The 13,057-nt window shown below is 44.3% G+C and overlaps 1 protein-coding gene across 15 annotated transcripts in view; it reads left to right on the top strand.

The window, feature by feature from the left end:
• BRSK2 (BR serine/threonine kinase 2) overlaps positions 1 to 7,507 on the top strand; it is a 310,976-nt gene extending 303,469 nt beyond the window's left edge. For 7 of the 15 annotated variants that reach the window (XM_042038342.1, XM_042038339.1, XM_042038341.1 and 4 more), the window contains 2 exons: positions 4,142 to 4,206; positions 4,882 to 7,507. In XM_042038342.1, coding sequence (XP_041894276.1) covers positions 4,142 to 4,206; positions 4,882 to 5,334 — 518 coding nt within the window. In that variant the 3' untranslated portion in view covers positions 5,335 to 7,507. Of the gene's footprint in view, positions 1 to 659; positions 2,947 to 4,141 lie in introns of those variants that run through there. The other 8 variants (XM_042038346.1, XM_042038352.1, XM_042038351.1 and 5 more) reach the window with 4 other exon arrangements.
• Positions 7,508 to 13,057: the final 5,550 nt, after the last annotated feature.

Raw genomic sequence — 13,057 nt, 5'->3', positions numbered from 1 at the left:
TATGTTCTGTGGAGGACTGTGAGGGTCTTTACAAGGTCAGAGCAGGGTCTTTGCAAGGTGCATCCTTTCCTGGTGTCACTTGAGGTGCCTGGAGTGATTCCCGTCATTTTCTCCTTCCTCTCATATCTGGGTGCTCCACTTCCACTTGGCTTCGAAAAGTGCTGACACCACTGGGGCTAGGTCAGTGTCACGACAGGCTTCCTAAGAACAGCAGATGAAATACTGAGGACTGTAAGGGTTGATACAGACTGCCTGCCCAGCTTCCTTCTATATTTTTGTGTCTACCTCTAGCCCTGTTTCTTCCTCTTAGCACTTGTTGTATCCAAATCCATTCATGGTTTTGATTTCTTTCATGGTATTTGGCTGTGACAGTGCTGTACACAGGTGCCCCAAACCAGTTCCTTCTCCATAAATCTATTTCTCTCAGCATCCTTTCAATACGTGACCCTTTCATAAGCTTCAGTGCTTGTTTTCAAAGCCATTCCCCTTCCCCATCTTGCAGCAAACAGCTCCTTGGTCTAACTCAAAACTGCACATATCCATCTCCTCCTAACAGACATAAACCTAATGCTCTGAGCCTCCCCTCCTGCCTCTGATCCTTCTCTCGGTTTCTCACCCTTGCTTTCTTTGCTCTGTGCTGATGAACATTTGCTCTCAAGGGGAAAGAAGACCTTAGTCTGTGCACGAAACACCAGGGATGTTCTGAAGAATCATTAAGCCAAACCTTCATCCCTGTCCAGAGGAAATGGGATGTCATCTCACTTTCTGAAATAAGAAAGGCAGCCTTTTTGAGGCCCCCTGATGGACTTACAGGTGTAAGAGCCTATGACACATCTTGAACTGAATGCTAGGCATGGAAGATTGCTGAAAAACCTATTCTAAACCACCATCGCCTGCATTTTCAACTCTTGTTTTACTGGATTTATAACCTCAAAGGGAACTGACAACTAACAGGAGCAACACCCTGCACCATTTTCATGCTTCCAGCATAGCTGACCCATTCTTGTGTATCTCCAGCGTAAAGGTGTGAGGACTCCTTGTCTATCCAAAGAGCAGTGTGAACACCAGCCCAGGATCAGTTTTTTCTTGACTGCCAGGACAGGAGACCATTATTACTTACAATTTAATTACAAGTACAAAAGGCAAAGGAAGGAAAGGGTTAGTGAAATGGCCTATTTTAGTTTTCAGTAGCTCTCTAAAGATCCCTAAGGATTTTCTTACCTCCCATTAAAATTTTGACTGAAAATGCTGATTGTAAGGAATCCAGTAGTGATACAGGCAAAGAAAAGCAGATTGTTAAATACTTTTGCTGCAATAAATCTCCAGGCACTTGAAAGCCAGTAGGGCATGAGGAGGAGAAAGGGTGGATGAAACATGGGCTGCATATTTTAGTAGGATGACTAAAAATCCTGTATCAGGGCTCAGCAAATACAAGATGTATAATTTCTAAAGTGTTTTATTGCTCCATTCTTGCAAGTTGTACTTTTGTCACTGTTCCTGTCTACATGAAAACGAAAAACTTTCCCAGCTCCTGCAGAGCCCTGCTTATTCTGCCCTTATCTTTCCCTCTAAGCTTGTTAAATAAACTGCTCAGCGGAATAACTGGAGATATTCCCCTACTCTTTTCTCCCAACCTAGCAGTCTTTTCCTCTCCAGCATTTTTTTCAGTGCTCTTTTTCATTCTCTCTGCTGACTCCATTTGCTTATGAAGATGAGGGGTCCAAAGCCACCTGAGAACCAGATCTGCCCACATTCCTGCATTCAAGGCTGAGTGTTTGCTTTCTTTTTTCTCTTTTCATTGAAAAATGGTATCCACCTAAAAGAAGTAGAAATGAGTCTGAGTTGATAAAAAGGAGTCTGTGCAGAGTGTGTGCCCACAAACCTAAAACAGTTTCAGGGAGGCTTAGGGAAATCTCTGACGTAGAAGTCATAGATGTGGAGCAGATATCTCCTTTCCCAAGCATTTGCATGCATGTGGAAGGGAGCAGGTGGAGCTCAGGGAGGTCTGACCCCAAAGTGACTGACTTTATGAAAGCCTTTCTCTTCTTAGTCAGAAATTGAGATGTGTGCTCTGCCTGGTTGGTTGTGCCCATCACTAAGGCTTCAGTCAGTTGGGTGAATGATGCCCTTCCAGAAACTCACAGCGTGTTGCTTGTGGCTTTAGTGTAACTGAGTGACAGAACCAGGGCAAGCAGAATATTAACCACAAAGCAGCAGGTACAGGAAGTCAAGGAATGAATTAGATTAATAAGATTAGGATCCTTCACTGTATTTGCCAGCCATGTGATTTTTCTCAATGCCTGTTAACAAGCAGAGGAAAGCAGCAACTACCTTGTTAGCACAGGGCAGGAAAAAAAAGAGTAACACATTCAGTTTTGCAGAGCACAAATACTATGTATTTCCTCTTTCTCTGTATAAGAAGTTGACGGCTGTCTAGCATTTTCAATTAGAGAAATAGAAAGTACTCAACAAGCTCTTCAGCTGAATTGCTGTGCACAGAAAGTACTTGCCTGCTGTAGTTACTGGGTTACTGATGTTCGGAACGAAAGTGAAGGGAAATACAATATTCCCAAGCCACCAGTGTCCACCAGTCTCTGCTACGAGGAAGCCCTTTGCTCCTGACTGAATGTTCCCATCTTGGGGATGAAAGGTTCCACTGTTCACAGCATTCTACCACATTGGAAGGCAAATACAAGGAGCCCATTTCCTTCTGGGAGCTGGAGGTAGAAATGATATGAATTTGATAGAACAGTAAAGCTAGCAGTCCCCATACTGAGAAAACCATCATGGGGTTTTAATGATCATGAACAGGCATCACCTCCATGGTATATACATCAGATAAAAAACACCTTCAATATCCATATTCAAAGAGTTTAGCGTGACCCCTCCTATGTTTGATAAAGATTAATCCCCCAATCCAAAAAAATGAAAAGGGACTAGAAATTCCAAAAAAAGGCTACCTTTCCAGAAGTACCTGGTCCCTTTCCCTCAGTAGCACCCCAGAGCCTTTCCTCAGGTAAACACCACACACCCTCAACACAGAACTAGATTAAGAGCATATAACCGTGCTGCCTGGAGGTCCAAATGGCGCAAAAGGCTGTATTCATGTGCCCAGTGCCCAGTCCTTGTTAACACTGCAGCCCAGTATACAGGCTGGCTTAAGGAGATGCCTGTTCCAGTAGCCCACAACTCTACCTCCCTCTCTGGCTCCTAACTGCACTGGAATGTGTATCAGTGCCGTGGAGACTGTGTTGCAGAGAGATCATAAATTCAGGACAGTGAGGTAATAGGTCTTGACCTTGTCAGGTCCCAGAAACAGGCAGATGCATAACAGCCTACTTCCACATTCAGCATCTTCATTTCCAGGTACCTGTTGTAGGGAGGGTCTGGAGGTGCTCTGAAGCCTGCGAGTGCAAACCACAGACCACACATGCAGATGGCAACACTCATCTCAGCCATACTTCATTTTCCCAGTGCTGCTTCCCTGGGACCACTCAGGTGCTTCAGGCTTAGTCATGACAGGTTGGCAAGGAGATACCCAGAACAAAATAAAATGCAAGCAAGGAAAGCCTAATGCCTGGTGTAGACAGAGAGCTAAGCAAGGCTGCAAAGCAAAGCACTGATGGGCAGCCACATGGAAATACCCTGTGTTTGTAACAGCAGCAATAGGATGGAATTTGCCTGTGTCCAACATTACAGTCACTGACATTTCCGTGTGGAGTGGCCGAGTGAATCCTAGTAATGGGCTGACCTATTTCAGTCACATGGTACTGTTTTCCTCCTGCTAGGTGAGACAGCAATGCTTCCCCACTCAGGAAAAAACTAGGACCTTTCCCCTAGGTGCTTTATGCTCCCAGGTTCTTTATTTCTGTAGGTGTCCCATCCTAAACACTCTTCCTCTTCCTGCTCATTGTCTTCATCCCCCACACACCCCCACGCACGTGGCTCTGGATCTCCTCATCATGTTCTTCTCGTTAAAAACCCCATTGTTCATTTGTTTGTTTGTTCTCTCTCTTTCTCTCCTCTTTTTCTCTCTCTTTCCCTCTCGTTTTTTTTTTTTTCCTTCTTTCTTTCTTTCTTTCTTTCTTTCTTTCTTTCTTTCTTTCTTTCTTTTTTTGTCTCCTCTGTTTTGTGTACCCAGGCAGCCCATTGAGTAACTTCTTTGACGTAATTAAACAACTTTTTTCAGACGAGAAGAACGGGCAGGTGAGCCATCCCCCCGGCACGCCAACCAAGCATAGCGCAAACAGCAAGCGGAGCGATTCCGGTTCTAATGACTATGGGTCTAGAGGAGACAATAAGTACCCTGCTGGCAAAGACAAGGCAAAGATGGTCTCATCAGTCGGCCTACAAGACCAACCTTAAATAAACACATAAAAAAATTAAATAACTTAGAGAAAAAAAAAACAAACAAAAAACAAAACAAAACAAAAAGAAAAAAAGCAAGAAAGAATGAAAGAATATTCCTTAGCAAGCTAGCCTCTAAACTAGAAGGATGTATATACCTTGCCACAACAGTACAAAACTGTCTATAGACAAATTTTGTATGAAGGAATGACTGTATATATATACATATATATATTTATATATGATATATAATATATATCTCAGAAACAAACACAAAAACAAACGAATGAAAGAATGAAAAGAAAAGAAAGAAAAGAAAAGGTAGCACAGATGACAAACCCAGTTCACCAGATCTTGGGTTGTGGTTTTTTCCAGTTGTTTTTTTTTTCCTCCCTTTTTTTGAATGTTTTGCTTTTTTTCTCCTTCCTGATTTTTTGGGTTTTTTTTTTTTGGTTTTCTTTTGTTTTGTTTCTTGTTCTGTTCATGCTCTCTCTGTGTTTCTGACGACACCACTTGTTTCCGCTCTGCTACCAGGAATTATCCCGAAAAGTTAACATGTCAGCCACGGCTTCACCTTCTGTGCTCTGCGGACACTTGTTGACGGAAGGCAACCGATGTAGACTGTCCAAGGACCAGTCCTGTTTGAGGTTCCCAGCCTCCCCTCTCCCTTCAGGAAGTGGGCTTCTCCCCCACTTCTCCCCAAACACCTCCCCAATGCACGCCTGGTTTTTTTTCTCCCCTCTCTTTTTCTTTTTTGGTGCTCCACAAGAGAGATCTGCTCAGTTATGGGATTGCAGAGTCTGGGCTCAAAGGAGGTTGCAAATTGTTGGAGTGAATTATTTACCCTTGGCAACTTCTGTCCGCGCAGGTGAACGCAGCCCGGAGAGGGAGGGTGTGGGGAAGGAGACGGGTGTAGCGGGAGCGCAGTGTTCCATGAATCCAGAGCACGTTCTCATCAGAAACCAGCCAGGAGCAACTCAAAACTAAGCGTTGAACCAAGACAATATTGGGGAGCTTCATCAAGGGATTTTCTTACCTTTTTCTTTTTTTCTCCCCACCACCTTTTCCTTTTCTTTTGCCCCCTTTTTTTATATATACATGTATATATGTGTGTATATTTATGTATAAATATACATACATACATATATATATATACACACACACAAACTAATTGGTTTTTATACTGTATCATTTTGCTTTTTAACCTGCTGGAAGGGGAAAGGAGTAAACATAGGAGGGAGAGGGGGTTCAATGAATAAACACATACAAACAAAACATTAAAACTTAGGGAAAAGGCAACTTCTGGTAGCAAAGAAGAGGGACAAGACTCTGCCAAGGACTGTCTCTCCCGTCACCAGGCACAGTTGCTGCTGCTGCTACTGCTGCTCCTCCTTCAACACCTTCCTCCCCACCTGTCAACTCCCTGCCACTGTGCCACCGCGCTGGGACCTTCTTCAACCAGCTGGATCCTCCACCACACCCTGCATTTAGAGGCAATTGTTGTGTTACTAGTGCTGCATTGATATCAGTATTATTATTTCTTTAAGTTACCAGTTTCATTTGTTGGCTTGGGTGATTTTTTTCTTAAAAAAAAAGGAAAAAAGAAAAAAAAAAGAAAAAAAAAAAGAAGATGAAGAGGAGGAAGAAAAGAGACTTATATTGGGTTTTATTTCCTCTGTGTGTGTGTGTGTGTGTGTGTGTGCAAAATCACTGGCACTTAGTTCATCAGAGCAAGACAAGGTGGAGTCAGGGCAATGGAAGACTTAATCACGAAGCTACTGTAAACTTTAAAATTTACTGCAAGATATTTTTATAACGTTTTGGTTTTGGTTTTGGTTTTGTTTTTTTGTTTTCGAAGGGGAGGAGGGTGGGATTGGGTGGATGGGGACCTTTTTTTTTGTGTTTCAGTTATTAGGTCTTGGTTATTTATATATACATATATATATATTTAAAAAAATAAGCTGTTAGATATATCTTCTGTTTAATAACTGTGTAGAGGCAACATTGATTCTTATTTATTTTGGGGAGGAGGGGGAAAAAAGACACAGAAACCCTGTAAGTGTTGATTTTGTGACTTTGAGAAAGAAGAATTGCCGCCTTTTTTCCTCCTCCTCAAGAGTTATGTGACCAAGTGTAACTTATTCTGGCCCAAGCTCAAAGGTTAAACAAACAAAAAAACGTGGTTTTACGCGTGGAAGACAAAACACAGTGAGAAGTATTTCTTGACTGAGATTTTAAGAATGTAGGCTTAGCATTAGTGTTCAGCTCTTTTATGACCTTCGATTGCTGCTCGTTGGGTTCCTATGGGTGTATGTTGTATCGCAAGTTTATTTTTTTTTTTAATGATAATGTTGGATGAGTTCTTTTTTGTTGTTGTTGTCGTTGTTGGTTTTTTTAATAATTTTTTCCCCTTCTTGGACCAGTTTTACTTGTACATAGGTTTGAAGATTAAAAAGAATTTTTAAAGACACAACTGGGGCAAAGACCTTTGACTTCTGCCCTGTTTCCCCATTCCCCCAAATGGGAGGGATTTATTTTAATTTTTTTGCTTTATTTATTTATTTATTTATTTTTTCCCTATTCTTAAACTTTTCTCTCTCGTATTGCTGTGTGCATGTCAGACACCAGGGGGTGATGGCTGGGGAGGGGGGGAGGCAAGGGTGCAGGAGAGGGGGGCAGTTTTAATTGCATGACATTGCTGTAAATTAGTCTCTTTTGCTTTCGTTGTCTTTCCTGCCTCTGCCCTCTCTCTACTTCTCCTCCGAGCTCCCCTCCCATCACCCCCGTCCTTCTTTTCCCTCTTTTCTCTTCCCTTGTGTATAGATTTTGATGCTTCTGTTACATTGTACCTCTACAAAAGGCTGGGATTTCAATACAAGATAATAATAATAATTTAAAAATACCTATATCAGCAAAACCCATGTGGTACAAGCAGGAAGGGGATTACTTACACAAGATATAAGAATAAATGAAAGCAATACCTCTTGTTATCCTTCCTATTTTGTACTTCGAAGACACACACGCGCGCACACACACATATACAGACACAAACTGACATTATTTAATGGTTTGAAATGGACAAAAAAATCTGATGTATCCCTTGTTAAATAACTGTGAGCAACTTTAGTTCAAAAACCAATAAATTCATTCAGTAAAGATACCAGCTGTTGAGTGTCCTGTTTATGTCCATGAAAACAAACTTCTGGCCAGTGCCAGAGCCGGTAAGTACCGTGGCACGGCCTCCTGCACTGAAGGAGCTGAAGATGGCAGCTGAAGGAAGGCAGCGCATTCCTGGCCGTGGAATTAACGCCAGGGTCCGAGGAGCAAAGACAGCTCAACCCTGTAGGCCTGGCTTTCCGCAGTAACGTGTTCCAAAGCTTAATCCAAATTTCAGAGCGATCGCACCCCCTGAGATCTGGTCTGGTTGGAAGCCACTGTACCAAAAACTGTGACTACGTGTGATTGTTCTCATCTCTAACCTGAGCTTCTCGCGTTGCTTCCAGATTTAGCAGTAGGAAGGATTTCTGCACCCTCCCTGCCTGAAACACTCAGTCACAAACATTTCAGAGAGCTGCTCAGGTACGTCCCTGGCTTGTGTGGATCTGGGGTTTGTTGCTGGCTGGTTGGACAATCCGTGTGGCTGCTGGCTTGTCACACCTCGCTCTCCGTTCCTTTCCTCTGGGTTTTTAACTGCACGCAGCAGTTCCCCTCCTGGGCTCTGACCTGGCTGGTGCATCCCCGGGAACAGCAGGTGCTTCCCACATGGCTGGGGAGAGCATGGCAGGCCCAGGCTCACAGCAGGGCTGCGGCCCTGGCCCTGAGCACACCCTGGCCCAGCTCTCACCACAGCCTGGCCAGCTCCAGACGTGTCCCCCTTCATCTCCCCTCTCGTGTCCCCTCTCCAGAGCTGCCCCAGCCAGGCCAGGTTGGGTTTCCCGCCAGTGGAGGCTGTGAGGGGCAGGCACCACCCACCAGGGAGGGAAGGCAGGAGGAGACCTGCCAGAAGGTTCTGTAGTGCCGCCTCAGCTTCAGGGATGCTCTGGTGAGGTGAGGGTGGTTGGGGAGCCTCTGCCCTGCCAAGCAGCACCCAGGCAGCAGCTGTACAAAATACACTCTTACCTAGGAAAAAGCCAGAGTGCTTATAGGGTCTTTGGGTGATTCACTGGCCTGCTAAAACTGGAGGGGAGTGGAGGAGCTGTCAAAGATGAAAAGATGAGGAGAATCACAAGTGCTGCAGGATTTGGTCTCTGTAACACTGGAAACCCAGGACTGGGAACTAGCTGTATATCATTTGCATCTCTGTAAGTGAAAGGATGTGCTGGGCTGCAGTGTAAGACAGGGGAAATGGGATTTAAGGGCAGTGTGGCAGCAGGTGTACGCTGCTGCTTTTTCTGTTTTGCTCTCCTGTTTTCAGCAGTGTTCATGAACTTCTATGATCTGTTCATGTCTCCAGTAGTATGCACAACTAGCATCCCCAGTATTGTTAATTACGGTCTTCAAAAGCTATAAGAAGAAATAATGATTTTGCAAAGTGAAGGACCTCATGGTTAGGGCCTGTCTGCATTTATTCTGCTTCTTGTTTGGCCGTGTTGTAACACAGTCTCTTGCTACATGGTGTCATATTACCATCTGTAGTGCATAGGATGTGTGCTTCTGACCAAACAAAGTTTATATTTAAACTGTTGCCCACAAAACACCCTTCTTATTTTACAGCTTAAATCTGAAAGCAAGCAATAAATGTAGCTGGGGATTTTGGGCTGCCTCTGTGACTGAGGCAGTTGGATTGTCTCTGCTACCAGGTGGGGGCTGTTGTCCTCATCCAAACCCCATCACAGGTGATGGCTGATGAGATGCCGTGAGCTGTGCCACCTGGACTTTGTTAAGTGAGGCTCTGAGCTCTGTAGCTCTTTGGTTCTCTTGGAGGGTTCAGCTCTTTGGATTCAGTAGCTAAAAAACTTCCTGGGTTTAAAGTTCATCTGTCTGATTTCCTCTGGGTAAAACAACACGGTGTAGGACCTTCCGGGAGTAAACTGAAGACAATGTAAGTGTGTAATACTCCAGTTGGTGTTTTCTGTTTGTCTGTTTCACAAGTAGATGTTAACTTTGCTTAGACACATGTGTACATGAAAAATATGTTTGTGCTTAAGGTGAGCAGTTTTTAATTGAGCCAGTACCTGACATGTGCTATATAAAGGAATAGATGGTGTATATGCATCAAATGAGCAGCTGAGCCCATAGGAAGGTAGATCTCATTGCCAGGTGTCAGTCTGGGGACTGAGAAAGAGGTTGGTTGTGTTGAATAGCACTTATGCAAATTGTCCAAGCCTTGCAAACAGTACCTGACAATTTCCTCAGTTTTCAGGCTGGCTTTAATGAAAGTGATCAGATGCAAATGATTGAGCTTTAATGGCTCTCACTGGGCATAGGCAAAGACAGAGTTTGTAAAGACAATTAAACTGTGTGAGGCCTCCAGGCAGTGCGAATTTTGTGCCTGCTGTTACAAGGTATGCCTTCTTTCCTGATGATTCAGACAGTGCATTTAACCCAATAGGCTCCGATATTTTCTTAAATACCTCAGCAGAATGCCCACAGGGATTGTGTTCTCCCCTAGAGAGTCTGCAGGACTGGTCCCCCTACCTTTGCTTCGTTTCAGCTGTATACAACCAATTGTATGTGAGCCCCTCTTAGAAGGGCAGAGTTTGGGTGAGGAAGAGATTTTTAGCTCTGAGTTTCTTATTATAGAAAACAACAGGGAGGGGAGAGAGACACTTGTCTAAAATCTGGAAAGTATCTTCGTTCTTCGTTGTACCCTTTAATCTTCTTATTTTATTTAAAACCACTTCAACAGCTGCAGCTCCTGCTTAATTCGGAGAACAAAACTGTAGCAGTTCAACTATCTGGGGATACTTGAGGCCACAAGTGGAAGGGAAACCCACATTGAGGGCAAGTCCTTTCTTCTAAATGCACAACTTATTGTGAGGGTTATTTTTAGTGCTGTAATCTCACTGAGTACTGCTGAGAGGAACTGTGCCAGGCAGGCTTTGAAGGGCTTGAGAAATGGGATTTCCTGTTCCACCGGCTCAGCGCTGACTCTTGCCATTGTCAGGAGCTATTATCGCTTTCTCACAGCCAAAGGAGATAACACAGCTTCAAGGTCAGGGAAGACACAAGCTTCTATCAACGGCATTAGCACAAGGCAGAGTTTGCTTGCAGCCAGGGTGGGTGTTTCTGGTGTAGCCAGGGACCTCTGTCTGGGCAGAGAGGTCCGCCCGTGCGTCACAAAACCACACCGCAACCGAGGCTGGAAGGGACGAGCTCATTGCGTTCTCAGTGTCTCCAAGGGGGACGCTGCGCAACTTCTCTGGACAGCCTGTTCCAAAAACAGCTGCCCAGGGAAGTACAGGAATTTATTGCTCCACAGCTTCTGTTGACCTGCTCTTTGCTGCACCTCCTGTGTTTCTGTAGAGTGTTCTCTTTTATGTGGACATTCCTGGGTCTGGAAGGCAGTACTGGCCCAGCCCTGGGAATGGGACACGTTTCTCTCCGTGTTGTCCAGAAGAGAAGGAAAACAGGTTGGTCTAGGGAAGTAGTAAGCCTTGGTGTAGGAAGCACTTCTAGGTTTTAGAAGACCTGTCAGACAAAGCAGCTGTGTTCACTGTAAAGTCTCAGATACTCTTGAAAAGTATTCACGTTGAGACAGCGGCTTCAATTTGCGTGTGTGTTCTGGATGGTTCCTCTGCAGGACATCCTTGTTCTGAAAGTAAAATCAGATTTCAGAATGGAGGAAACTAAGCTGAAACAAGGCAGTCCTGACTCACACTGGAGTTACTGGAATTAGATCCCAGCATTATGCTGTTTGTGACAATTGCCTTGGTCAAGTCTTGTTATTTATAAGATGCACAGTGGGATAATGATTTCTCTCCTGTCTGAAACAAATTACTTTGATAGTTCTGGTCTTATTGACTTATTGAATCATGCTGCTCACAATTAGGTGCAAGAATGTATCAGGGAATGTATTGGATTCATTAGGGATGCTTTGAAGATACGTGAAAAGCCGTTTGTAGGACTTGGGAAGAGATGGAATCGTGGCTGAGGCCTCCCTTCACTTTATGAGAATGCTTATGAGCTCCAGTTCACATAGGGTTCCTGATCTAAACTCTTGTGCATAAGTGCAGTATAGGAAGTTGTTTCTCTCTGCCCAAGAGCCTTCAGTTTTAGCACCAAGTTGCACAATAAGAGCAGAAATGGGTACAGAGTAGGTAGAACTTTGTGTTTACATAAGAGCTTAAAAAAAGAAAGGCTGGTCCCTGTCTACTGAACTTTAGGCCAGCGTTTTGATGGACTGTGATACATCTCAGCAGCAGGTCCTCTGCATAGGATGGTGGAAAAAGCAGGATGGTTGGGAAGAGGGCTGGACTGGGACTGCAGTGTCCTGGCTTTGGCTTTTGCTAGATGTGTGGCAGTGGGTGGCTCCCCCTTTTTTAATTGCAGAGGTGTAGAAGCTGAGGAAGGCAGCAGCACCTCCTTAGCAAAGAGCTTTGGGAATGGCTTTTAAAATGCCTGGAATAAGAAGTAGGTAATTTTGTGAGACTATTCCTGATTTACTTAAGTTGAGCAGAATCTGGGCATAGAACAGGAGCCTCTTGTCTGAAACACAGCCAGTTTGCTGTGGATCTCTGAAGTTGCTGGCTCCTGATAGAGCCTTCCTGATGTGATCTATTCAGATGCTGTTACACTTCAGAGTCGAGCACCTTCTTTTGCTTGCACTCAGGTAGCTCAAAAGTGTCCCTGGAGTGACCTTGTGCAGAGGAGACCTGGACCCAGCACAGGGGTCTGTGGTACAGTGTGTAGTTTGGTAGACTCCTGGTCTTAATTTTCTGAAGTGTGTTCTCCTATAGGGAATGCAGGAGTAGACTCAAATAGTAGCCTTAACCCTTCAGTGTGAAGGTGTTTATTTACTGGACACTTGGATGGCACAATGATGTGGCTTTTTCAGCACTTTACAGAGGGGACTGAAATTTTACCTGGTCCGAATAAGCAGTAAAGCAGAATGCCCCTTGCTCTGCTGAGGCTGGAAGTGGGAGTAGCTACGTGAGAGAGAAAGCACAACTCTCTTCCCTTCACTGCTCCTTGCCTTGTGTTGAATGTATAACATAAATATGTGTGTGAGGCTAAATAGTTTGTAATTTCCAGCTGTAAAATACTCTATGCAGCCTGCAATGCACCTGACATCAGCCAGTGGCTTTCCCAGTGCTGGCAGCCCTATTCTTGGGTGTTACAGAGTTGTGGGATGACCCCAGCAGCCACATCTGGCAGAGATGTGTGTTGGCTGGATTATAAATTGCATTCAAAGAAGGAGGTAAAGGTCCATGCTGCTGTTTCCTTGTTTCTAATTTAGGTTTGGTTTGGTTTGGTTTGCTCAGGCTTGGTGCTGCAGGTGACTGTGCTTGGAGTCAGTGGTGAAGGAGTCAGGTTCAGTTTGAGATCACACTGTGGTGGTGGGCAGACCTGACCAAAATGGGTTCTGTTTGCTGCTCCACTGGGTTCTGCACACAGATATTAACATGTCATATCTCACAGGTAGGTGACTTTCCAGCACAGGACTGTTCCTCAGCTCCCCAAGTTTTTCCTCTGCTATTACACTGCATTTTATCTGCTTTCCCAGGTTCTCTGCTTTTCTTAATTATCATCTATGTACAAATAGTGACTG

The sequence above is a fragment of the Corvus kubaryi genome, unplaced genomic scaffold (assembly GCF_017639235.1).
Source record: "Corvus kubaryi isolate FWS band 111438036 unplaced genomic scaffold, C.kubaryi_AGA036_p1.0 37392, whole genome shotgun sequence".
NCBI lineage: Eukaryota > Metazoa > Chordata > Aves > Passeriformes > Corvidae > Corvus > Corvus kubaryi.
This window is presented reverse-complemented; position numbering and strand designations above follow the sequence as displayed.